This window comes from Podarcis tiliguerta, assembly GCF_965153285.1.
Source record: "Podarcis tiliguerta genome assembly, chromosome: 2".
Taxonomy (NCBI): Eukaryota; Metazoa; Chordata; class Lepidosauria; order Squamata; family Lacertidae; genus Podarcis; species Podarcis tiliguerta.
In genome coordinates this window covers 58,066,716-58,094,537 of record NC_139535.1, presented here as the reverse complement: position 1 = coordinate 58,094,537, position 27,822 = coordinate 58,066,716, and the positions used below count along the sequence as shown (strand labels likewise).

The following is a 27,822-nucleotide window of genomic DNA, read 5'->3' as shown; positions in this document are numbered from 1 at the left end:
TCAAATTCTGTAAAATAATTAAAGTTTGAGGTTTTTAGTTGGCTTATGAACTTTGGGAGTTACATTTCACACTTTCTTCATAAGTTCTCTTGGGACTCAAGTCAGGAATATGATGCAAGCCAGCAGCCCTTGGATGAATTGTTCAGGATTCTCTTCTTTGCAAAAGGTTTCGTGTCATTTGCAAACACTTATGTCTTTCCTCGGGTCAACCATGTTTCAGCCAAGCTGTCTCAAAGTGTCAGAACAGCCAGGGAGAGTTAACGCTGATGGGCAATGAGATGTGCCCCAAAGCATGCAAAGCCCAAAAGTCACAGGGGGGCAAATAGGGCAATTTGTTCTTCTCACAACTTTTCTTTGTGGCATGTATAGATCTACCAGTTTTTAAAATAAGAAGGCATTTTCAAGTGGGGCTTAATGGGGTTCATATTGCTGCTGATGCCAAAGGTTTGGGTTCTGCTTATATCATCTCTTCTGGAAAGTATTTCCTTCTTGGAGCATCTTATGCCGAGCTAAGCAGGTCTCCCCTCTTATAACCCCAAAAATTAAAGAACTGTAAAGCTGCAGAGTCAAACTGCCTGTACATCTTCCTATAAGATAAGCAAAATGAGGACAGGAGAGAAGGAAGCTTTCTTCCTGCCTGGGAAATTGTGCAATGTTTAGAGTCAATGAAGAGATAACCTAGCTTCCTTGCCTAGCCCTCTGACAATGAAATCATCATTCCAAGAGGAAGATGAGCTGGAATCCCTCCCGGAGCGAGACCTGGCTTTCCAGCCATTCAGAAACTCTTCGTAAGACCTGCAGAAGAGGTCAAAGCCTTCTGTCATTTGTTCCCATTCATATCCTACGTGTGTAGGAAGTTACCAGCAAATACAGTGTGTGTAGCGTCTATGCAGAATCCCACAGCAATCCTTCCTACGTAAAGCTGAAATAGGCAACAGCCACGTTTGTTTCCAGTTTTCTGTTTCCTTAAACAAGCACTGGAAAGGAAACCAGATAAGGCAGGAAATTATAATGGAAGTAACCCTGTATCCAGCAGCTCAGAATCTCAGGCGGCAGTGGGGGGTGGGGTCTTGTTAGCCCTAACACATGGAAACAGTACAGTGGATTTGTCAGTTTTGTTTTCCAAGGTACAGTAATTCCAGAATTAGATATTTGAGCAGGGCTGAGAGCCAGAGCATTTTCTGTGTCAACTAGCCAACGACTGCATGTCTTGGCTACCATCACAATGAATTCTTCCCAGCCTGAATATAAATTCCCTTTCTAAACAAACCTGTGCCAAGGCTCATTGCCACCATTAAATGCCATGCCTTCCATGTCAAGCAAAATGGAGCAAACCACACAGGTGACACAGGAAAGTTTTGAGATTACCAGTAACAACCTTCCATTCTAAAACAAGATCCTCACTAGCAGTATAATATTTTCTTAGAATCATAGAGTTGGAAGAGACCACAAGGGCCATCGAGTCCAACCCCCTGCCAAGCAGGAAACACCATCAGAGCACTCCTGACATATGGTTGTCAAGCCTCTGCTTAAAGACCTCCAAAGAAGGAGACTCCACCACACTCCTTGGCAGCAAATTCCACTGTCGAACAGCTCTTACTGTCAGGAAGTTCTTCCTAATGTTTAGGTGGAATCTTCTTTCTTGTAGTTTGGATCCATTGCTCCGTGTCCGCTTCTCTGGAGCAGCAGAAAACAACCTTTCTCCCTCCTCTATGTGACATCCTTTTATATATTTGAACATGGCTATCATATCACCCCTTAACCTCCTCTTCTCCAGGCTAAACATGCCCAGCTCCCTTAGCCGTTCCTCATAAGGCATCGTTTCCAGGCCTTTGACCATTTTGGTTGCCCTCCTCTGGACACGTTCCAGTTTGTCAGTGTCCTTCTTGAACTGTGGTGCCCAGAACTGGACACAGTACTCCAGGTGAGGTCTGACCAGAGCAGAATACAGTGGCACTATTACTTCCCTTGATCTAGATGCTATACTCCTATTGATGCAGCCCAGAATTGCATTGGCTTTTTTAGCTGCCAATTTTTTTAGTTTCTTCTTCAGTACAGCTTCTCTTCTAAAAATTACCCTCTTCATCCAAAGGGACTAGTTCTTAGGCATAGTCTTTTGTCATTCGTTACTTATATGTTCATCACATTTTCAACCTTGCTATCTTCGGCCAATGGGGAATTCTGTCTTTCTTTCAAAAATGCACACGAAGTTTAAAACAAATCTGTTTACATGTGAGGTTCTTCCTGAACTATGGCCAATGTTATTCTTAGAACCTGTCTCCATCTATTTTGTGATCCATCTGCCTTGGATTTTCTGCTTTGCAGCTGCAGAGCTTAAGCATCTCGACAAATCATTTAATAATCAATTGGGCTGCACCAGGTGTCTGGGAACCTATTCAGAGATAATAGCTAATAGAGTAACTTCCTGTGCAATTAAATAGAGCTTGAACCTCCTCAATCCCAGCTATAACCACCAACAAAACATAAATTGTTAGTTTCTAACATACTCAAAGTATCCTCAGATGTGCTGAAACTAAGCTCAAGTATGTGTTGAACTTACTTCAGAATACTAACAGTGCAATACTACACAAACCTACTCGGAAATAAGCTCCATAATAAAATTAAGAACAACAACAAACCAATAACCCCCCTCCCACAACACATTTAAAAGGGCATTGATTAAAAACAAATAACCAGAAAAGAAAAGAAAAATATACTAGTATAAAAATTATACTGGCAAAGAACTAGCATTCTATGTTTGGAGCTCTTGACGAAAGTCTCTACCAGTAGCCAAGTGAGGAGTTGTACTTATTACACATCACAGACAACTATGAGCCCTGTACATTTTCTCCTGCAGCCCCTTGCAAAGTTGAATGGCTGTGCGGGTCTGTGTTTAGAGGAATGAGGGGCCCAACTCAGGAAGTAAACACAATATATGTGTTCCGTTTTGCTAGCCTGTTGAGAGCAGGCCTTAGATGAAAATAGCACAGCATGGTTCCCAGGAGACACCTGGAAATTATGTCATCATGCTCAGAGTTAATCTACTGCTAATGTTTTGCTCAAGAGACTCTGCTTCTGCCAATTCTCTTCCACCACTCACAGCTTTCCCTTCACAATTCCACACAATCCCAAAACACCAGAAATGTAAAAGCAACTGGACAAAAGTCCTGTTTCTGTTAGGCTGCACACCCAAACCAATTCTTTGGAGCAGACAACAGATTTTTGCATTTTCAGACCTTTAAACCTCCCCCTTAAATAAAATCAGACAAGACTCAATTTTGGGTTTGGGTTTTGGCAGAATTTAGGCCACAACTTTAATGATTACAGCAAGTGAGTGGTTGCATAGGCTCTGCTTCAACTAGCTCCCTGCACCTTTGCAGGTAGCGCTGACTCAGGGGACCAGCATAGGTCAGTCTAGGGTGAACACCTGGATAAGCAGAAAGCCGGGAACAGGCTATCTCCACCACCCAAATGCCCCCTTGGACTCAGGCACGGGCACAACCCTCTCTCAGGGGTAGACCAAACCATCAAGTCTCTGGATTCCTTTAACGGAATATCCTTCACATAGAGATGGTGAGACCGCTCTCCCATCCCTATCACCTGAACCAGAGCCTATCCGCAACCTTACAAGTTGTGACGATTTGCTACGTGGCAGGTGAAACCCAAATGGCACCAGCCAATCAGCCAAGTGGGGGAAATTCCTGCCGTGCTCCTGTCCCAACGACAGACAACACACGACGGCATAGCAAGGTCAAGCGCAAAACCCTAAAAATAGGGAGAGGTGGGCGGGTGTTCTGATGCACGCACCAAAAGAGGACGCTCTGGGTATATATAGGTATATATAGGTCCCTTGATCCATTTAACCTGCGTCCCATTGGCCTGATTAAACCCTGCATCAAGGGACCTACCAATTGGGTGTTGTGGCTATCCGATCATACCCACCCACAACGCAGGGTTTGGTTCCCAGGCCTCACCGCAACATGTGCCCTCTTTAAGGGAGGTCCTAATTTCTCACTTAAAGGGCATGTTGTGCAGCTACAGCCTGACTTCATAACAGAGTATCTTGAATACATTTAACGGTACTCTAATCATTTCCCAAAAGCCAATGCAAGCAAGCGGTTTCATGGTTTGTATTAGAAGCTGTGCTGAAGAGAAATCTAGCATGTGTTTAGCAATGTAAGATGTGTCAATTTCTCTTCCCCTATCTCGCCTTAGCTGTTGGAACATGTTTAGCAAGTAGCATTTCAGGGCGGGCTGCCTGCTCTCAGAAGGTTCCAGTCTGGCTTATTAAGACAAAATCTTTTCTGGAGGCATTGGGAAGGCCTACAGACTTTTTAACAAAGGCCTGCCGCTGACTATTTGTAGGACTCGAGCGCTGCTTTCTTCACAGGACCAACAGCAACTGCAAAGGATTGAGAGCATTTAGACCGTTTCCTTGTGATTCTGTGTATCCATCAGCCCTGTGAACCCAGAAGTGCTTAAAGTGATTAAAGGCACTCAGTCAAATTAAAGTAGCAATAATCTTTCTTTCCGAGGAATGGAATTCCTTCTGGGTAGCTGAATAATTAGATAGAAACAGAAAAAACAGTTTCTCCAATTGTGGCATAAGCCACTATGGCCTACACTGGCTGTCAGGGAACTGCCATCGGCAGCACCGGAGGTGCCAAGGCTCTCTGAGGTAAAGGGAGACGTAACACCTGAAGAAGGAACCAGTAGGGGGCGAACAGGAATGTCAAGGGAAGGAGAGTCGGAGGAATGGCTCAGAGATGCTTCCAGTGAAAATAGTGGGGATGTCTCAGAACCTCCTATAGGGACACCCGTTCCTCGCCGGAAACTGTCACGCAGAGAGGCCAGAAGACGTGTTTCCGTTAAGGAGCTTTTATGTTGGAAACGTTTCCGAAAGCAACCACTTTCGGATTCTGCTAGCGACTGACGCAGCCATGCTGGAGGGGCTCCGTCACAGGCAGAGGTTTGAGAAGCTGTTCAAACTCTGAGGGATTGCAATTTACACACAAGCAGCTCTTCATCCCATCACAGCAATCCGAAAGTCACCGACAGCTAGCTTGTGCCAGGGAGAGGCATCATGAGCGAACCAGCAGGAACCGGAGGGGCAGCTGGAGGAGGTCCAAGCCTGGAGAAAAGGTATAGGACGTTGGAAATCCAGCTTGCCTTGCAGACGGCGAGGCTGGAAGAAAGGAGGGCTCAGGATGCAGAGAGGGGGAGGGAGAAAGCCACCCCACTCAACAGAAAGATGCCAGGATTGGTGCAGAAATTTGGGGGGGACCCCAGGAACTACCATGCCTTTAGGACAGAGATGCAATATGCTCTCAATCTGCAATTCGATGACTTCCCTGATGAGGAATCGCGAGTGGCTTTTGTAATTAGCCATCTCGAATCAGGGGCGAAGGACTGGGTTAGACCCTTGATGGCAGCAAATAATGAGATCCTAAAGGACGCGATGAAGTTTTTTCGTGCCATGGACCTGATGTTTTCCAGTGACATTGAGCAGGGAGGGGTGCGAAGGCAGTTAATGGCTTGCAAACAGGGAAACAGGACTGTCCGTGAGTACTGGACTGAGTTCACTATGTTGATTCATCGATTGGGGTGGGACTTGTCTTCTGAGCCCATTCAAATGCTTTTCGAAGAAGGTCTGTCTTCGTCCTTGAAAGATGAACTTTCCCGGAACCCCAGAGCAGAGTCTATGGACCAGCTGACTAAAGCCGCGCTAGCCATAGGAGCGCGCCAGGAAGCGAGGGCTTTGGAGAAGCGGGAGGGGAAAGGAGAACGTTGGAGGGAGCTCCGCATTCCAGACATTCCAGAGCAGCCTTTCCCGCCGGCAGAGCCGATGGAAGTGGGAACAGCGCGTGCGCGCACAGTTTCAAACATCGGTGAAGGGCGGAAGAAAGAGGGAAAGGGCGGGAAGAAATGCTATCTCTGCCAACAGCCAGGACACTTTGCCAGAGTCTGTCCACGGAGAAAGGAATGGCAAGGCATGGCAGGAGCTGTTGGGGGAGAGGAGGAGGAAAGCACAGAGCAAGTAAAAGCCAACGCCTGGCTGCCGTCGGGGCACAGCAGCCAGGCTCAAAAGCAGTGAGAGTGCCCGCACCAGAACCTCCCAGACCTGCTCTAGTGATAGAGGTGTTGCTAGAGCTGCCAAACGGACACCCCCTACAGATCAAGGCCCTGCTGGATTCAGGCAGCTCCTGTAATTTCATGAGTAAGGAGTTCGCAGCTGAGCACCAGATACAAACCCTCCCCTTAAGTAAACCCCTGCAGGTAACCACGATTGATGGCAGAGAGTTGTTGGGAGGAGAAGTGAACCAACAGACAGTCCCCATGATAATGAGGGTGGCAAGGCACACCGAGAGGATAGCGTTTAATGTGGCCACCTTGGGAGGAGCTCCCATAATTTTGGGGATGAGCTGGCTGGCGCTACACGATCCTCTAGTGGGCTGGCACCAGAGGGTGGTCTCCTTTGGGTCAGCGCATTGCCTAGAACACTGCAAGCAGGGAAAGGATCCAGGGGGAGCCAAGCTCACCTTAGCTGGGATGGAGGTAATGAAGCAAGGGGAGGTGCCTCCGCAATATGCAGATCTGAGCAACGTATTTAGCGAAAGAGAAGCGGACAAACTGCCGCCGCATAGACCCTTTGACTGTCAAATCAACCTACTCCCTGGGGCTCAACTCCCAGTGGGCAAGCTGTACGCCATGTCAGACAGGGAGATGCAGGAGCTGAGGGAGTTCATTGACAAAAACCTGAAGAGGGGTTTCATCAGAGAGTCCCGAGCGGTGGGGGGCAGCCCAGCGTTTTTTGTGGACAAAAAAAACACAGATAAGCCGAGACTTGTAGTGGATTTCAGGGCCCTAAACGCCGTGTCGGAACCCCTGGCCTTTCCTATGCCCCGAATTGATGACATTCTGACCAGGGTGAGGAAGGGGAAGATTTTTACAAAACTGGACCTGCGGGGGGCGTATAATCTGATACGAATAAGGAAGGGGGATGAATGGAAGACCACCATGTTCACCCCTTTGGGAGCATTTGAATACCTCGTAATGCCCTTCGGTCTCCAAGCCGGCTCCGCATGTTTTCAAAGTTTTATCAACCACGTCCTGGGGCCGTTGCTCTACAAGAATTGTGTGGCCTTTTTGGATGACGTGTTGGTGTATTCGGAAAATGAAGAGCAGCATGTGAGGGACGTGAGAGAAGTGTTGGGCCGGCTGCAAGCCAATCAGCTGTGGGTGAAACTGGAGAAGTGCCAGTTTCATGCCAAGGAGGTGGAATTCCTGGGGTACCGCCTGTCAGACCAAGGATTGGCCATGGATCCAGGCAAGGTCCAGGCGGTGCTGGAATGGAAGACACCGAAAACCAAGAAGGATGTGCAAAGATTCCTGGGGTTTGGGAACTTTTATCGGAAGTTCATCAAGAATTTTGCACACTTGACGGCGCCCATCACCGACTGCCTCAGTAGCAAGAAGAAATTTGTTTGGACGGCGGAGGCGGAGAGAGCTTTTGAAGAACTGAAAAGGGCTTTCGCTTCGGAAGAACAACTTCTGCATGTGGACCTACAGAAGCCCATGAGGGTGGAGACAGACGCGTCAGACAGAGCGGTGGGGGCTGTGCTTCTTCAGCCAGGAAGAAATACGTCGGAGTGGAGACCGTGTGCCTTTTTCTCGAGGAAGCTGAATAAGTCCGAGCGGAACTACACGGTGTATGACAGGGAACTACTTGCCATTCACGAAGCGTTCCGGAGGTGGAGACATTTATTGATTGGGGCACAACACAAGGTGCAAGTGTGCACCGACCACAAGAATTTGGAGTATTGGAGAACAGCTCGAGTACTCAACCAACGACAAGTGAGATGGGCACAGGAATTTTCCAAATTCCACTTCGAGATTTGTTATGTACCAGGCCCAGAGAACGTCAGGGCGGACGCTCTCTCACGCAAACCAGAGTACTTGGAAGGGGAGGGGGCAAGCGACGAAAGACATGTCATTCCTGAGGACCGCTGGGTGTGTGGGGCGGCGCTGGTGGGGAGACGAGAGCTGGTAGAAGAAACGGAAACTGACGAATATGCCCAAAATAAGCTCAGAGACCTCAGGGGAGAGGGTGAGAGCCCGGAGGGTTTTGAAGAAAGAAATGGGGCATTGTATTACAAAGGGGCACTGTATATACCAGAAGGTGAATTGAGAGGGAGGGTACTCAAGCAGTTGCATGATAGTCCCACGGCGGGACATTTTGGACAACACAAGACCATGTGGATGGTCACCAGGGAGTTTTGGTGGCCCAAGGTGAGGGAAGATGTAAAGGAGTATGTAAGAGGGTGTGACCAATGCCAGAGGGCCAAGGGGGAAAGAAGGGCGCCGGCAGGGTTATTGGAACCACTACCCACGCCAGAACGGCCTTGGGAGGCGGTATCAATAGATTTTATGACGGATCTGCCCAAATCCAAAGGGAAGACGGCCATCATGGTAGTAGTGGACCTGTTAACTAAGATGTGCCACTTTGTAGCATGTTCACATGCAGTCACAGCGGAAGAAACAGCGAAGTTGTTTGTTGAACACATCTTCCGGCTGCATGGCGCCCCCTTGAGGGTTGTCTCGGACCGCGGGAAACAATTTACTTCCAGGTTCTGGAGGAAGCTCATGAGCTTGCTGCACGTGGAGGTCAATTTTTCGACGGCCCGGCATCCTGAAACCAACGGGCAGGCGGAAAGAGCAAATGGCATCCTCCAACAATATCTGAGGTGTTATGTCAATGACAGAGGGAATGATTGGGTCGAAAAGCTGGCGCTGGCAGAATTTGCCTACAACAATGCGGAGCATGTGTCCACAGGGATGAGCCCCTTTTTGGCCAATTACGGGTGTCACCCCAGGGCATTCCCGGGGGAGGGAGGCGAGAGATGGAGCGTCCCAGCGGCCGAACATTTTGTAGAAGAGATGGAAGCGATCCATCGTCAGCTTCAGCTCAACTTAGAAAGGGCCAAGGCTCAATATAAGAAGCAGGCAGACAAGAACAGGAGGGAAGGTGAAACCATAAGGGTGGGGGATCAGGTGTGGTTGTCCACCCAAGGGTTGCCGTTCAAAGGGGGTTGTAAGAAATTAAGACCCAAGAGATTGGGACCCTTTGAGGTCATTCAGCAGGTCAACCCAGTGGCTTTCAAACTCCGGTTACCCAACCACATGAAATTGCATCCAGTGTTCCACAGGTCATTACTGTCACCGTACAAGGGGGGAGGTGAAGGGGAGCACACCAGGGGACCAGTCTTGGAAGAGAGGGAGAGCAGTAACCATGTAGCGGAAATCCTCGATTCCAGGTGGAAGGGCAATCAGGTGGAGTATTTAGTGGCGTGGGAAGGGGAACCGGAGTCAGAAAACACTTGGGTGACAGCAGAGGAGGTCAATGACGAGGTTTTAACAGAAACGTTCCACCAAAGATTCCCGAGGAAACCACAGCCGGCAGCAAGGTTTAGGAGGGAGTATTTCGGCACCACAGACGAGGAAGAGGAACTGGAAGGATTCGCGGAGTCGGAGTTGGAAGAAGGAACGGACTCAGAAGACGAGGAGTACCGAGAGACTAGGAACCGCAACAAGTGGAGAAAGGTGTTCGAAACCTCAGACGATGAGGAAGGTTCCTTCCGGGGTTTTACCCCCTCCCAAACTGTAGGGGAGGAGACGGGAGAGGGTGAAGGGGGCCCTGGAGGGGAGGTGGATGTCAGGGAACTGCCATCGGCAGCACCGGAGGTGCCAAGGCTCTCTGAGGTAAAGGGAGACGTAACACCTGAAGAAGGAACCAGTAGGGGGCGAACAGGAATGTCAAGGGAAGGAGAGTCGGAGGAATGGCTCAGAGATGCTTCCAGTGAAAATAGTGGGGATGTCTCAGAACCTCCTATAGGGACACCCGTTCCTCGCCGGAAACTGTCACGCAGAGAGGCCAGAAGACGTGTTTCCGTTAAGGAGCTTTTATGTTGGAAACGTTTCCGAAAGCAACCACTTTCGGATTCTGCTAGCGACTGACGCAGCCATGCTGGAGGGGCTCCGTCACAGGCAGAGGTTTGAGAAGCTGTTCAAACTCTGAGGGATTGCAATTTACACACAAGCAGCTCTTCATCCCATCACACTGGCATACCTGCCAATATGTCTCCGATGAAAATAGAGACATCCTACTCCATAATGATAATTTTACTATTTATCTATTTACTATTTGTCCTCTGCAAATATGATGAGCATCCCCCTCATCCCCTATATTACAGTTACTTATAAATAAAACTATTTCTAGTGTCTTTCATTCCGGAGAGTATCAAAGCAGTTTACAACAATAAATCATAAAACATACCCCTCCCCCCAAAAAACCAATAAAATATTAACGTTAGTTACAGTAATCAGGGGGCTAAAAACTGGTATAGAAACAGCCTAGAAACGTCTGGGGAAATAGGTAAGTTGTTGGGGGGGGTTGCAATTTTTAAAATAATGGATAAGTTTTCTAAGCACACTGGAAGCACCCAACAGTTGGTGCCTAGGCTCATCTCCAAGGGGAAGTCATCCCATAGAGTAGGTGCCCCCACAGAGAAAGTTACATTGCAAAGAATTATAACTTCTGCAGGTAATGCAATTTATCTATAAATGATCTAAAACTGCAGTTCTCAACAGGTGGTCCATAATAATAATAATAATAATAATAATAATAATTTTTATTTATATCCCGCCCTCCCCAGCCGAAGCCAGGCTCAGTGCGGCTAACATCAAATCTTTAACACATTAACATAAAATCAGACAATCAATTAAAATACGTCCTCAAATCAGATCAGGATCGGAATAAAATCCAATCAGATGGCAACCTGCAGATTAGGGTTGGGGACCTTAAATGCTCACCAGGCCCAACTGTTTGTGCTGAACTTATATGGGCCTGTGAGAAAAATTGGGAGGCCACTTTCATGCAAGTTCTTATGAAAGGGGAGAGGGAGTCAGACTGAACCCCGACCAAAGGCCTGGCAGAACAGCTCCGTCTTGCAGGTCCTGCGGAAACATGTCAAGTCCCGCAGGGCCCTAGTCTCTTGTGACAGAGCGTTCCACCAGATTGGAGCCACAGCCGAAAAAGCTCTGGCTCTAGTTGAGGCCAGCCTAACCTCTCTGTGGCCTGGGACCTTCAGGATGTTTTTATTTGAAGACTGTATGTTCCGCTGTGGGACATACCAGGACAGGCGGTCCCATACGTACAAGGGTCCTAGGCTGTATAGGGCTTTAAAGGTTAAAACCAGCACCTTAAACCTGATCCTGTACTCCACCGGGAGCCAGTGCAGCTGGTATAGCACTGGGTGAATGTGGTCTCGCAGCGAGGACCCTGTAAGGAGTCTCGCCGCGGCATTCTGCACCCGCTGGAGTTTCTGGGTCAGTCTCAAGGTCAGCCCCACGTAGAGCGAGTTACAATAATCCAGTCTGGAGGTGACCGTTGCGTGGATCACATTGGCTAGGTCAGGGCGAGAGACGTAAGGAGCCAACTGCTTAGCTTGGTGGAGATGAAAAAATGCTGCCTTTGTTATAGCTGCAATCTGCGCCTCCATGGAAAGGGAGGTGTCGAAGATTACACCCAAACTCTTAACGGACGGTGCTGGCACTAATTGAACCCCCCAAGAGATGGGAGTTGCCCCCCCCAATCCCATATCGTCCCTTCCCAGCCAAAGGACCTCTGTCTTCGAAGGATTTAACTTCAACCAGCTCCCATGTAACCATCCAGCCACAGCTTCCAAACATCTGGTCAGTGTGTCTGGGGCCGAGTCAGGATGGCCATCCATCAACAGATAGAGTTGGGTGTCATCTGCATACTGATGGCAGCCCAGCCCAAAACTCCGGACAAGCTTGGCAGCTCGAGACAAAAGTGGGCAAAGCAATAATGTGACCCTTACCTTCATAGTATTGGCTACATTCCAACTATGCAAAACCCAGACGTTTCTGCACCCAGGCCTCTTCATCTTCGATCTAGTCAAGCAAGTGGCCTTTTAAAATGTGGGGTTTTTTGGGGGGGGAGTTATTGGATTATTTTTGTTTTTATTTTGATTCTGTATTTTGTGGTTTTATATTTTGATTTTATTCTGTGAACCGCCCTGAGACGTCCAGATATAGGGCAGTATATAAATTGAAACCAATCAATCAATCAATCAATCAATAAAATAATTACAGTTCAAGGACACATAACCAGCCAGACAAAAGCAGTTGAAGAAGGCTCTGAGGATGGCTAAGGGCGTGGCATGGCATAGGGCATCCCACAGACCAGCTAGAGATGCCTGTAGGGACATAACCCCTGGGCCTGACGTTACCTCTGATTTACGTAATCCCATTTCTAGTGCCTAGGAACAGGAACAAGCTAGAGTTTTTGTGGTTTGTTTGTGTATGAGTTTCACAAGTCTCTTTTGGAGGCTTGCTCAACATCTTCTGCCTTTGCATTTTGACAGCTATACAACACCATAACAGAAGATGTTCCACTAACTGAACTTTTATTAAAGGAACAAGAGTGCCCTGTTTGGAGTTCAAAATGGCGGATAACCTCTGCTTAGTTCACACAATAGATTAACAGGAGTGTATATTTAAATGTATCCTGCCTTTTCATACAAGGTTACTTACTCATTCTTCTCAACATCCAAGATGAAGTTTCTTCCTTCAGCTGTTATTTCTACTTCCGCTCTGGGTGGGTGCTGCGTACAACACAGAAACAAAAGGTTTACACACTCTCTGCATTTCTGGCTTATGACAGAATCAAGATATTAAGCAAAAGTTGAAAAAGAATAGCAAATATTTTATTTCACTGATTCTCAAACAGTAGACTGCAGATCACTTTCAACCCAATTGCTATGACTGTTTACTTAGAAGCAAATCCAGCGGAGTTCAATAAGACCAACTTCCAGGTTGCAACTGGATTGCAGGCTTATTGGCCCACAGTGGTATACCAGACCATAACACAAACAGAGAAGAACACTAGCAGGCCATTTCTGGAGCAAACCATGATGAACGCCAAATTAAAATTCCCTTCCTGGGTCCAGTGCAGCTGCACTGAATGGACTGGCTTGAATGTAAAGGAAAAGCAGGGCTAGAGAGTGGATAAGAACATAAGAAGCATCTACTGGATCAGGACAGCATCCTGTTCTCACAGTGGCCATCCTAAGAGCAGGACGTGAGCGCAACAGCACTCTCCCCACTTGTGATTCCCACCAATGGGCACATGTGTACTGCTTGCAGCTGTGAAGACAGAGCATAGCCATTGTGAGGTTGACAGGAACTTGTAGATTTGTGCATGATGCATGCCACTGTGACGTTAGTTGGTCAAGACATTACTATTCAAGACTGATTCAAAGGACAAGCAAAACACAATACAACGAAGTTTAGGAAATCATTGGCTGATTGGGAATGATGCAAACCCTAATAATGCCTATCTAACACCCACCCAGCCTCCTTCACTGGAGGTTGGGTGGCCCTCTGTCAGGGATTCTTTAGCTGTGGTCCTGCATTGTAGTGGGCTGGATGAGATGCTGCTTGGGTTTCCTTCCAACCCTACTATGGATATTACAGTATGTTCTCTCAGAAGCGGAACTTGGCTAATGATTCTTTGTGGTGGCTTACGAAGGCTGCAAGGTGGAAATTGGCAAATATTAGCTGAAGTGTCAAAGGCAGAGCAGATGGATGAGGCAGGAAATCGCTATCACCTCCCCCCATGCACCCTCATAAAAAAACAAACCACAGCCTGTTAATAAGAAGGAAAGTGAGTAATGTTGGTTGTCCCAAGTAATCAAAATTGCACCATTGTTAGACATGTTCCCATCCTAAGTGTGGTCTATGAAGGAACCTCGCCCACACTGAGCAGCAAATTGTTCAACCAAAATAGCCTCCAGCTTCTGCATTTCTAGTGCTTCCACACACACACACACCAATGTTTGCTACAACTTCCATGGAGAACACCATCCTCTTTTCCTATTCATATATCGACATGGTCCTTGACTATTCATAGTGGCAACAGATGTGCCCCCCTTCTCATGCCTAATTTTAAACGATTTTTCCAGTTTCATTTTAGAGCATTCAGGAACATTTTTGAGAGCTTGCATGAGCAGGAGGAGGGAGAGAGCACTTTGCGGCTAATGTGCAGGGCAGAGACTCGGGAGATGTGGGTTCAGTTCCCAGCTCGAGAGTTGCCTGTGCAATCTCTTTGTTGAGCAACTTGTTCTGAGCAAGAGAGAAGGACAGAAAAGAAATAGCAATGCCCTCTTGCCCTTATTGACACATCCTTCTTCGTCAGCCCTGCAAGGGATCTGATAGCAAACGGGCCACAGAGCTGGACCTTCCCTTTGATCAAAAGCACATTTGCATGGCCACACACATAGCAGTAGAGGAAAACTGATGCTTGCTTTGATTAAATCTCTGCTTCCCATCTGTCTGGTGCTTCCACACAGCCAAAACAGAGACGGCCAACAACAACTAGCTGAACTCCTCAGATAATTCTGCTGCACATCTGTGACATTTTTGTAGGAAATAACCGGAGAAGGGCTGTGGCTCAGTGGGAGAGCATCTGCTTTGCACACAGTAGGTCCAAGCTTCAATCTCCTGCATCTCCAGGCAGGACCAGAAGTGTCCCTTGCCTAAAACCCTGGACAGCCACTGCCTGTCAGTCTGGACAGTCTTGAGTGAGAGGGACCCATGGTCTTAACTGGATTGCAGTTGGAGAAACTCCCAATGTTGGTTTGGAGCAGGTGGAAGACGAACAGCACTATTGACTATATCCAATGCCAAGCAAACAGAATCCGATTCCTGTGCATCATACAAGGAACCACATGGTACCACAACCAAGGGGGAAAGGGGAAGCATTAGTGAGAATTCGGCTGTGCACAGAAAAAGTTGGCAGGCATTTTTGAGGCCACAGCTTCAGCTTTTCCAGCTGCTGCAGTCTCGAGAACTGTTGCCTCTTTGTGTAGGCTAGTTCACAGCATGGTATCCTTATGTGACTAGAGGGGCTACAGATGCTCTAGTCTGTGGGGGGGCTTCCAAGCTGCTTCCAAGCCTTTTGAGAACCAGACGGATCAACCCAGTGGTTTGAAATTGTCTTCCGCAAATCACACAGTCTTACGTCTTGCTTACTCATCTTTACAAGATGAGTGGCCTACTTAGCAGGATGGGTGAACAGAACTGATGCACTGTTAACTAATATAAACACTGATAAGGCTATCACACTCTTTCTCCCAGGCCCCAGGCCAAAAAGCCCTTTATCACTAGTGGTGATAAAGGATCTAAGGGAAGCAGCAAGAGGCACTAAGAAAACATAGTCACAAAAACGCACTTGCAATACACAAAAGACCACTATACACAAAAGACCAATATTGCCAGCATAGACAATATTGACTGAGCTAGATAGACCAAAGGTCTGACTCAGTATAAGACAGCTTCCTTCATTCCTCTTGGTATTGATAATGGGTATATGAGTTTATATGACCATCACTCTATCCAGCTTAGGCAGATTTTACAAGGCACTTCACAGCCAGACTGTCACTGCTATATAATTCCCACCAATGATTGTATCAGGAGGATAATGGTTATTTGAAAGGGATGAGAAAGCACAGCTCGTTTCCTGTTATTGTGGCTAAGCAACCTACCTTATCACTGCCAGAGCTTCCATCTGATCGCCACTGAGGTATTATGATTTCATGGTGCACCTGGGAGTGGACTGCATTCCATGTCCCTGAGGAAACATAAATAACTGTTCAAAGCCCTAGTATGAACTCTGAAAGGTCATAGGAGAAAAGCAGCACACAGGGGGGAAACCCCCACTAACATCCTACTGTACCTATCCAAATAGCCAACGGTGTCTTTTACAGACCCAGACAAGTCTTGCCAGTCAAAAGCAGCCTTTGTTCTTGAGAGCAGATTCATCAACCACTTTCCATTCTCTGTTTCACAAGTATAACCATAATGCTGGCTTCTTGGAATGGACTAGACTTCTTGCATGGAGACTAGACTGAGTTGGATTTTTGTGGATAATACACCCCCCAAAAAAGCATTTAGGGCATCATTTCACCTGGGTTCATTGCTGTCGTTGTAGCTGATTTGGCACATTTGTTTTTTTAATGGTTTCTCCTTTTCCTGGCTACATGGTCAAGCCAATCAGGGGTCATAGAGCTAGTATAAGCGCATCAAAGCACCACACAGCCAATCAGATTAATTTTTCCTTGAACCACACTCCCTCCTCCCACATTAACTCACAGAGAGCTTTATAGCCGTGTTAAGGCAAATTTTGCTGAAGGCATATAGTAGCTGACCACAGATTGCTATATTTGGGGTAAGGTAAAAGGTAAAGGACCCTTGGATGGTTAAATCCAGTCAAAGGTGACTATGGGGTGTGGCGCTCATCTTGCTTCAGGCCAGCTCGGCGTTTGTCCACAGACAGCTTTCCAGGTCATGTGTCCAGCATGACTAAACTGCTTCTGGCACAACAGGACACCATGACAGAAACCAGAGCGCACGGAAACACCATTTACCTTCCCGATGCAGCAGTACCTATTTATCTACTTGCATTAGTTTGCTTTTGAACTGCTAGGTTGGCAGAAGCTGGAACAGAGCAATGGGAGCTCATCCTGTTGCGCATATTCACACCACCGACCTTCCGATGAGCAAGCCCAAGAGGCTCAGTGGTTTAGACCACAGTGCCACCCACTCTCAGTTCGGGGGGGGGGGTTAAGGTGTTTTCCCACAAGGTTATTCTGGCTGATATTTACAGGTGTGGTTTTGGTGAGTAAGTGTGATGAAATAAGCTTGTTTAAACTACGTTGCTTTGCTGTTTCTTACGCTACAGACAGTTATGGGATGGTACTACATTTGTCCTGGTTTGTGCTTCTTTCTTATTTGTAAATTTTGATGATAGTTCTGCTTTATGGGCAAAATGAGCCTTCATGATCAGGGAGAAAGCTGTTCCAATAGAGGGCTTCTCCAGCCTAGATGCTGTTGCATTCCAGCTCCCATCAGTCTCAATCAACATGCCCAATGGTCATGGATTATGGAAGCTGTAGTCCAGGATCAGCAAACGGGGGCCGGTCCACTGTCCCTCAGACCTTGTGGAGGGCCAGACTATATTTTGAAGGGGGGGGGGATGAACAAATTCCTATGCCCCACAAATAACCCAGAGATGCATTTTAAATAAAAGGACACATTCTACACGCTGATTCCCGGACCATCTGCGGGCCAGATTTAGAAGGAGATTGGGTCAGATCCAGCCCCTGGGCCTTAGGTTGCCTACTCATGCTGTAGTCCAACAACCTCTGGAGATCCCTATTCCTCAATTTACAGGCTTTTGCCAAAGTCAAGCACACTGAATCAGCAACTGACAATTTGGCACTACATTTACAGAACAATCCTAACCCATACCTCCCTCTGCCCCTTGCTGGTGAGGATTTGTGGCAGACAGTGGAGTGGAGTGGGCAGAAAGAGGATGATCAGTGCTGATCATTGCACCAACTCCAGAATGGCACAGGGAACAGGCCCGATGCAATTATGTGGTAGCAGAGGGACCAATTTGGGATCCAGTGGATTTGTCAGGTCAACCCTGCCCTCTCCAAACCTTCAAGTGTCCCATTTCAGCTCTTTCTGATGGCTCCAGCCAACAGGCATCCCACTATTTGGTTTTAATCCTCAGCCACACATTTGATGGCTGGAAAAGGGAGTCTGGTGTTTTCACTTCACCAATGAGGAGGCTGCCTTGACTGTACGAGCTGGCGTGGGGGGAGTCTCCATCTGATACAAGCCATCCACCCCTATCCTGGAATAAAGGGGGGTCTAGATTGCTCTGTTACTATGAAAGTAGCTGTCCAGTTCCAGAATTGTCAAGCTGGAAGGGAGTCTAAGGATGATCTAGTCCAACTCCCAGCAATGCAGGACTTTGTAGCTGTCCCATACAGGGATTGAACCTGCAACCTTGGTGTTGTCTTGAGTGGGCTAGAGGGGCAGTGTTTTGCCCTAGTGAGGACAAAAAAGAGTAAACATGAGAGTGCATACTTCATGCATCTGTGAAGTGGAGTTTGGACGGGGAAAGGGGTTGACTGTGTTGTGAACTCTGCACTTCCCACTCCTTTCCTTCTATAAAGATACTGCATTATATTGAGTGAGTTGGCCTCTGTTTTGTGGGAAGGATTCAGCTGGATATTGGAAATTTAAGATTATGCAATTCATAGGATTAAAGGGCTCAATGAATCCACTTCCCCCACTCCTTTCTTTTTTTAAAAAAAAAAATACTTCTTGCAGTTAGGAAAATGTACTAAAAAGTGTGGGGTAACATGTGATTGACAGAAAGACGTATAACCTCCCCGCAAGCAAATCTGGATGAATGCTCAATAAAGAGTAAACTTTGCATAACCTCCATGCAAACTTTGCTCACTAAATGCATCATCTGGAGGAACCCTGGGTCATATTCAACTAGCTGGTCCTGCTAAGTGGAAGCCAGAACCAGGAAGTATGAAGTTGCATCCCTCCCCAAGAATCCAATTGCCTTTTCCTGTTCATTCTTCCCCACATGCTTCCAGAAGGATGTCCACGCTCCCTTCCCCCTATCCTGGATAAACGCTTAGCGTGTTCACCTAATAAAATACCTAGTTAGCTCTTTTCTAAAAAGTGTAAAACCTAAAAAAAATAGCTGGTCGGAGAAGGGTAGAAGTCTGACATTAAAAAATGACTACAAGGTTCAGCCAATTAATGTTGCACACCCCTCTGGTCTGAAGAGGGGATGGTCATAGCATAATATTATCACAAGGACTGGCCAATCAGTGATCTCCAAATCCAAAAGAACAGATTCAACCTAATCCACTCTGGATTAGAAAGCAATATGCAGAAACTAGGCAGATTTGAAGGATTAGAAATCTGAGGGATTAGAAATTTGGGTGTCTGTACATTTATCTGCCAGTTTTTGCCTTGCATTTTGGTCCTGCATTTCCTACGTTTCAAAGAACAGATGCATTTTTCTTTATTGAATATTCATGAAAGTTCACTGTAGTTCAAAACAATCTTCCGTTCATTTAATTCTACAAAGCAATAACTTGGCAAATATGGTTAATGTCACAAGCTCTTAATTAATCTGCCACTGTTCTGTAAGCAATATAGACATTCCTGAAGGTTAAAAAGGTTTCAGATTATTTCCTTCTGAATTTTAAAGGAACAATTAACAAAAGGTTCGTATAGCAGAAAACCTCAGACACCTGAAATTAGTTTCACCCCCACTCCTTTCAACTCAGATTGTATGGCCCCCTAGATCAAGTGGTGTGTGTGTGTGCGTGTGCGTGTGTGTGTGTTGCAATCCTTAAGCAATTCAAGGAATTAAATAAGCAAGTGTTTCAGGGTTAGAAGCATTCAGCACATATTAGAAGCTTGCTCTCTAACACACTACCGCCAAGTTTCCACACTGCTTTGTTCTCATGAGGACCAGAAACTTACTTTACAGCTGAGATGTTAATGAAGCTTATGCATTGCAAGTAAGCAGCTCTCTTATGCATGGGTGGCATTATAACTGACAGAACGTTTTTGACCCCTGTGACAAGTCTACAATTAAAGACTTCTGCATTTAGTTCAACTGTGGAGCTGCACAGCTGCCATTCAGTACCCCTTCTGGTCCTACCAACCTAGGACTGTGGTAAGAAGAAATGGAAAATCTGCAGTTCTATTTCTATAACCACTCCCAGGGGCATACCTGTTGAACATCCTTTCTTAAATGAATTTGTTGCTTCTGAATTAGAGCTTCATGGCTTGAAGGGAGGGAGGGAGAAGGCAGCATCTTCTACACCTATGGTTTATGTTCACAGCAATCTGGTGCATTTAGCATTTTCTTATCAAAAGTGCTGAAACCTTCTTTCCTGTCCAGGTGTGCTCCCAGCTAAGCATCCATCCTTTCATGCAAGTATTGCATATACCAAGAGGTAAATGTGCTGTTTAAAATGAAGGTTTGCAAGATTTCCACTCATATCTCACTTACTGTCGTTTGGTGGATTATGCATTACAGCACAATCCCATGTATACTCAGAAGTAAGTACTATTAAATTCAGTGGAATTTACTCCTAGGTAAGCGGGGTGAAGATTGTAGCCTTAATCAGAGTGTTGTCTCTCTCCCCCCCCCTTGGTAAAACTGTTCCCACTTTTTATCCTGCCCTCCTGCACAGTGATCCAAACACTTACCTGCCCAGCCTGACTCCTCAGCCGGCAACTGCCTCAGCCAAAGCAAGATGATGGAAATAGAATAAATCAAGTCTCCTTTTGCAGCACCGCACATGATCCCTCCCATGGTCTGCAGAGAAGGCACGTTTCATAGAGATGGAGATGTCATAGCTGCTGGTGGTTCTTGATGCTGCTGCTGCTGCATTTGGTTTGGTACAAAAGCCTCCGCTTTTGCAATGCCTTGGTAGGCACATGAAATAGTGGCTTAAAAAAAAAAAGACCAGCTTTCAAATCCCGCCCATCACGGAAGCCATCATTCCTATTCCAAGACAGATGTTGGCCGGTGACGTAGCAGCAGCAGCAAAACGCAGGATCCGTCCAACCATTATTATCTGACGAGGAGCCCTTAAGAAAGCATAGCGGGAGGTGGTGAGAAAGGCAATCTGTCTTTCCTTGCAGCCCGCCTGAAAATATAGCGAGAGCTCGTTCCTGTTACTCCTTTGTCTGCGAACCTACCGGCGGTGTGTGCAGTAAATTTCAGCGCTAGTTGTATTTATTTCAGGAGCTCCTTCGGATTCTGAAATGTATGACTTAAAAGCTTGAGGGGTCGTTCAGCAATCAGTCAGTTATAAGCTCACAGGCATTAATTTGATAAGCAGTAAAGAGATCAGGGTGCATGCACCGTCAGCCTCCTTGGAAGAAAACGCACGCCGTGCGCATCTCCAGACGCAGAACAGGGTTGGGGCATTTCTTAACGAACAGTTACCTTCCCACGAGGCATCTGTATTAAAGATGCATCTCGACTTAGGTCTGTTCATTCGCCCTCTAGTGGCAAAATCAAGAGCTGGAGCAGCCCAAACGGACGCGGTTGTGTGGCTTCAGAGTCCAGGCAGATTCAAATCTTACACTCTCCATTCCTTGTGCCAGCTCTGGTGCCTGCTATTTTTAAGCCAAAAGCATTTCAGCAACCAAATACATTTAAAACGGTTTCTCCAGTAAATCACTGGACCAGTATGCGGTGAAGACGAAGGGGATATAGTCTGCCTTTTTCGCTTGTTTGCAAGGGGGTGGAGGTTGCTCTCCTTTCCACTCTCAAGGCAGCTTAAGTTATGCATAAAGCAACACAGAAAAGTTATTTTTAAAAGGTAACAATGCATTCAGACTGCAGTCCTATGTGCTCTTACCTTGGAGTACCTCTAATTGAACTCAGTAGGACTTACTTGTTAAGGGAAGTTTTTAATGACTGATGTTTTAATGTATTTTTAATCTTTTGTTGGAAGCCGCCCAGAGTGGCTGGGGAAACCCAGTCAAAAGGTTGGGGAATAAATAAATTATTATTATTATTATTATTATTATTATTATTATTATTATTACTACTACTACTACTACTTCTGAGTAAGGAGTCCCTGAAAACCCTCACTCACAGAAAGAGAGTAAAACAAGGGGGACGGCTGTACTGATTTATCCCAGCAACACCATTCTGTGATATTATAAGGGATGGAAAGTGCCCATACAAGCCTATGCAGTTTACAGAGAAGTAAGTCCCCCTATGTTCATGGAGCCCCAAGTAAGCGTACCTCCTCTGAACATCAGTAACCACGGACAAAGTGACAGTAATCCAAACAGCAGAAAGAGGAAGGATAGGCAAGAGCTACTACGAAATTAAAAGACGCCTGCTTCTTGGGAGAAAAGCAATAACAAACCCAGACAGCATCTTAAAAAGCAGAGACATCACCTTGCCAACAAAGGTCTGTATAGTTAAAGCCATGGTTTTCCTAGTAGTGATGTATGGAAGTGAGAGCTGGACCATAAAGAAGGCTGATCGCCAAAGAATTGATGCTTTTGAATTATGGTGCTGGAGGAGACTCTTGAGAGTCCCATGGACTGCAAGAAGATCAAACCTATCCATTCTGAAGGAATTCTGAGTGCTCACTGGAAGGACAGATCCTGAAGCTGAGGCTCCACTACTTTGGCCACCTCATGAGAAGAGAAGACTCCCTGGAAAAGACACTGATGTTGGGAAAGATGGAGGGCACAAGGAGAAGGGGACGACAGAGGACGAGATGGTCGGACAGTGTTCTTGAAGCTATTAACATGAGTCTGACCAAACTGCGGGAGGCAGTGGAAGACAGGAGTGCCTGGCGTGCTCTGGTCCATGGGGTCACAAAGAGTTGGACACGACTAAACGACTAAACAACAACAACAAGTCACTCTCCATAGTGACCAGTAAGGAAAAAGGGAAACGGCCACCCATCTTGCTAAACCTAAGCAACTCTGGGTCTGGTCAGTGCCTTCCTTGGAGGTTTTTAAGCAGAGGTTGGATGGCCATCTGTCTTGGATGCTTTAGTTGAGATTCCTGCATTGCAGGGGGTTGGACTAGATGACCCTCGGGGTCACTGCCAACTCTATGATTCTGTGTACAGTTGCTCCATGATGGAAGGAAGATGAGATATAAATACTGTATAAGGAAATAAATAAATCCCAGTCCATTTGGGACTCAAAACCAAAAGGGACAAAATGAAAGGAAGAAGACCACAGTCCTAAGCATGGAATGAAGCTCCACTGAAATAAATGGGGTTTACTTTCATGTATTTTTAAAAAAGAAAAAGATCAGAGGAGGGGGGATCTATTTAGCTGTTTGCTTTATCAATGCTTTTATAGAAATCTCAAGAGACGGGTGAGGGAGGAACCTTCCTAATTTGCTGCTCAGCCTCTTAAGAATAGTATTGATCTTTCCTTCTATAAAGACGTCTGCATTTCTACATGTGTAGTTAAAGTGGCACTGTATATATATGAAAGCAATGAGGTGCAAGATTCAAAGAGCAGCAGTTTGCAGGTGGTATCTATTGATCTTTTGACCATATACCAATAAATCAGCCAGGTGGGAAAATAAGGAATTTATTTAAAAGAAAAATACGCTGTCTGGAAATAATGATTTTTCTGCTTTGTTCTAAGCTTCAGCTTCTCTCAGTGTTTTGAGGTTGTTATTCAGGGCTGGCATCATGGCCCTACCATTAATAGGATGGCCTCCTTTTAAGGCAGATGGATGCTGAGGGGGCAGGAAGAAGTGGCAAAGCCCTGGGGGGGGGGGCAGAGCTTAGTGTATGCCATGTGGTCTGTTCAACACCCCTAAGCTAGCCAGTACTCTTCGGTATGGTAGAGGATGCTGCTTGGCTGCTAGTGTCGAAGTAAGATTCAACTGCAAGTCCATTAGATTTTTCTACATGGAGTGCGGGGGGGGGGTGGAGGTAGGCACGATTTTGTCTTTCATCTCAGGCAGCAAATCTAAGAAAGTTGCTTTATTAATTTTTGCCTTTGTTTCAAACGAATACTGTGTTTATCTTGTACACATGTATGCTTTTCAGGGATCACCTACCTTTTGAGGTCTGTCAGCACATTTCCAAATGTTTAGCGTGAGCATCACACACACACATACACACTTCAGCCTATTCCATTGGCTGCAATAGAAAGTGTCTTTCAGTAGGGGAAAGAAACCCTACAGGCGCCTGACAAGGTCTCTAGATAGAAAGATAGATAGATGATGGATAGATGGATAGATAGATAGATAGATGATAGATAGATAGATAGATAGATAGAGTGGTACCTCGGGTTAAGAACTTAATTCGTTCTGGAGGTCCGTTCTTAATCTGAAACTGTTCTTAACCTGAGGTTAAGAACTGTGCTAATGGTTGCCACCACGCCACTGCCGCACAATTTTTGTTCTCATCCTGAAGCACAGTTCTTAACCTGAGGTACTATTTCTGAGTTAGCAGAGTCTGTAACCTGAAGTGTCTGTAACCTGAAGCGTATGTAACCCGAGGTACCACTGTAAATAGATAGATAGATGATAGATAGATAGATAGATGATAGATAGATAGATAGATAGATAGATAGATAGATAGATAGATGATAGATAGATAGATGATAGATAGATGATAGATAGATAGATAGATAGATAGATAGATGATAGATAGATAGATAGATAGATGATAGATAGATGATAGATAGATGATAGATATAGATAGATAGATAGATAGATAGATAGATAGATAGATAGATAGATGATAGCCTATGAAGCTGAAAAAGTGGGTTCTATCCCTCAGTAACTTTTGCCATAAGAAATGTGTTAGTTTTTCGGTGCAATGAGACTTTATTGTTTTGGGGGGAAAGAATATTCTTCTGGCAGCTTATAAAGTTGCTGCTTTTTTAAAAAAAAAATAATAAAAAAATAAAATGGAAAGTATCATCTGGAGAGTAGTGGTTTAGCTTTTGTGTCTCCAGCCATATTGTTGTAAATATGTTCCATGTTTATAGAGCTTTCTCACTCTCTAGGATTTTGCCTAGGCTGGAACTCCATGCTGGGCAAGGTGGTCCTGATTATTTGTGTTTGATGACCAACAGCAAGCCAAGCCACTAGAATGTGCATAACGCCACATCTGTCATTGGGATGGCTGAGAGAAACAATTTTGCAGGCAGACTGAATGTGGAAAGGAGAGAGAGGGGGGAAAAATCGGTGCTAGTTTTGAACTTGTTGGAAAAGTTTGCTAAGTTGCTGCTGAGCAGAAACTGCTGCATAGCATACCACCTGGTAGACTGTTGCTGTTTTAAAGTTAGTATTACCATGCTTGCTTCCTGTCTGCTCAGCCTCCAAATTTATACACAACCAACTTTCAGTAGTGTTGTCTTGTAATGAAACTTGTAATATAAGAATAGTCCTGGAACCTGCTACATACTGTATCAGAGAAGTGTGTGGCTCTGCAGCATGTAACACAATTATTTCTCATAAGTTGCAAGAAGAGTGTAAACCAAGTCGGTTCATTCACTGTTACTGTACCACAAAAATGTGACACCGTTCAAATAATGGCATTGAAGATGCATTTGATTAAAGTGGTGAATTCTAGTCAATGAATGCTTGTGTCATAACCATTTTTTTAGCATTTAAGGTGCTGCAAAATTATTTTAAAGTCAGAGCAGACTACAATAATCACCTGTGGCTGATTTGAATTCAAGGCTTTTGTCAGACACATCTTCACCATGATATTCCTTAAAACCCACTTGTTGAACAGGGATGCTCTCATGGTATGTGATGAGTGTCAGATGATTGAATGAGGCTTGAAAATGAGATCGTTGAATTTGGTGTGTATACACTCATATCTCTCACTTCTGGGTAGTTGGCTGTGCAAGGCTCTGTATTGCTTCAAAACCCTATTTCACCAGAAGCCTAAGCTTGCTGGGAGATCTTCATGACAAAAAGGTAAGATAAAAATTCCTTTAAAAGTTTTTTTTTTTAAATGGTGAGAGATAAAACAAAAATGTCTGTACACGATTGGAACCAAAGCCTCTTCCAAGCCTCTCTCAGCTCTCTTGAAATGGCTATCTGTTTCCCACCTTAAAGAACCATATCCTTGATAAACATGAAGCATATGGCACACCAAAATCCAGTGCATCATGACTGAGGATATGGTTGCTGGAGACTGTGGTCTGTGTTAACAATGGAAAGCCTGTTCTACCCAGGATTTCCCCCCACATAATTCTATGCTGTGCAAGTACTGTAGGAGGGGGCTTTCCTAGAGTGACAACATATTTAGGAATGCACACTATTATGCATCATCTATGCAGAATTGGAACCCGATAGATGATAGACCTACTTTTCTAGTTGTCCACATAGAATTATGTTTATATGAAACAGGAATTGGTGATGGGGCTGTGTTGGTGCACTGACTACAGAAGGGTATCTCTTCCTCTTGTTCTTCAGTTATTCTAGATTCTAGGCACATAACAGTCACCCTGCCTTTCAAATAAAGTTTCAATCATTTAAAAAGAAAAGAAGTAACCTGGGTATTTAGCTAGTTTTGCTTGATTTACTTTTTGGACAGTTGCAAGACAAACAATGGGCAAAGCTGTTCCCCCTCTTCCCTTAGACATTTTAACAGCTGTGTATCTTTAGTGTATAGTCAGACTTTGTTCTGGGGTCTATTCTGAAATAGTAAAAGAAAAATCTTGGGATCCACCCTAGAGACTTTTATTCCCCTGTGCTGTGGCTGAAACACCCAGGCTACAGATTTTTTTTTGTTCCAAGAGTTACCAATCCTGCTCTTCAATTGCCAAGATTTTTCATTTTACCAGATCATCACATTCAAAGATGCATAGAACTTTAAAAACAAACAAACCCCTGTTAAGTTGTACAAATAGAAAACATGCTGTAATGAAACATGCCATATGGTAGTATTTTTACCACTGGGTTGTGGTCACTTGAGCTTTGCTTTCTCTCTCTCTCTCTCCTTCTGCCTGTCTGTCTCTCTCCCTCTCCCCACCCCGCCTATGTTCCAGGAAACCCCCTGCACAAAAATATGAGCTGTTCACTGTCCAGTTGTGCATAGCTTATTCTATATATAAAATATCCTTTGAAGGGTTCAGACAACTTCACAGAGAGAGGCCAAGAAGATCTTAGCTCAGTGAGGTTCTGAATAGACTATGCTGTGAATGTCATTCATCCTACATCAAGCAGAAACATTTTACTAGCAGCCTTTTTCACTTTATAAATACCATAGATATTTCTGATTCAGGCAACTCCTAGTTAAGCTGTCTGAAAGGAACCAGTCATGAATCAGAGTGAAGAAGCTGGAACAGTGATGATGGCAGGAACTGAGGCCTCATCAGCATTCTATAACTATGTGAAAGTCTGGGCCTCGTGTCTCACAATGGATGGGGACCTCATTTTGAGTGGGGGTCTGATCTATTAGGCTTGGGAGGTCAAAGATGGTGGAATGTGGTTTGTTATTATGTATTTATTACACTTGTATCCCACCTTTCTTCCAAGGAACTCAAAGTGACTTACATTAGTCTTGCCCCACCTCCGCCCATAATGTCTTCACAATGAGGAAGTGACTAAGCTCAAGGTTATTTGAGCTTCAAAGGGGTGGATTGAGTTAAACATGGGTTTCACTTGTCCTACTGCTGCACTCTACCCAGTAAGCCACATTGACTTTATAGAGTTTATGGTGCAAAATCCGACTTTGGTTTATGGTTATCCTTCCAAAGTATGCTAGTTCCATGCATTTACTGTGCCATCTTTGTGCATGGTGCTCCACAAAGAACAGATATGGCAGGTCTGTACGCCAAGGGGTTCTGGAAGAAGGGAAACAGGAATAGTGAAAGTGGGGTGGGACTCAGTTTCTACCACCATCTCTCAGTTGCCATACACACATACATAGACATGCTGTTTTCTGCTCTTCAGCAAAATCCTGGACAAAGAAGTCTTTTTCTCCACCAGGTTTCCAGTTCAGAGGTCATTCCACTGAGGCAGCCATCACTTCATCCCTTGGAGTGGAAGCCAAGTGGTAGTGTAACTGCTCTGCATAGAGAAGGCCCCAGGTTTGGTCCCTGGTGTCTCCATGGAGAGTTCTTGCCAGTCAGTGTCAACAGTAAAGAGTGAGGTGAACCAATTGTTTGACTTGGTGTAAAGGCAGCTTCCTATATTCCTTTATCTGTTGTGAGCTCAGTGGACCACATGACATTGCTTTTCCTGGCCATTTCTGGCCTCTCCTTTTGCCTGTATGTTCTGTCCTTGGATCTCCACCTTCGCTGAGTCCTGGGCTGGGCAGTGGCCACAACCCAGCTGGGTTAGGCAGGCACAGCTGCACAGTATAAATGTCTTTTTCT

General features: G+C 45.5%; 1 protein-coding gene across 2 annotated transcripts in view; it reads right to left on the bottom strand.

Annotated features, from left to right (window-relative positions):
- ADAM19 (ADAM metallopeptidase domain 19) overlaps positions 1-21,047 on the bottom strand; it is a 57,251-nt gene extending 36,204 nt beyond the window's left edge. For both annotated transcript variants that reach the window (XM_083422716.1, XM_083422717.1), the window contains exons 1-3: positions 20,182-21,047; positions 15,627-15,712; positions 12,616-12,686 (exon numbers count right to left, since the gene is read on the bottom strand). In XM_083422716.1, coding sequence (XP_083278842.1) covers positions 12,616-12,686; positions 15,627-15,712; positions 20,182-20,287 — 263 coding nt within the window. In that variant the 5' untranslated portion in view covers positions 20,288-21,047. The remainder of the gene's footprint in view (positions 1-12,615; positions 12,687-15,626; positions 15,713-20,181) is intronic.
- Between the last annotated feature and the right edge of the window lie 6,775 nt (positions 21,048-27,822).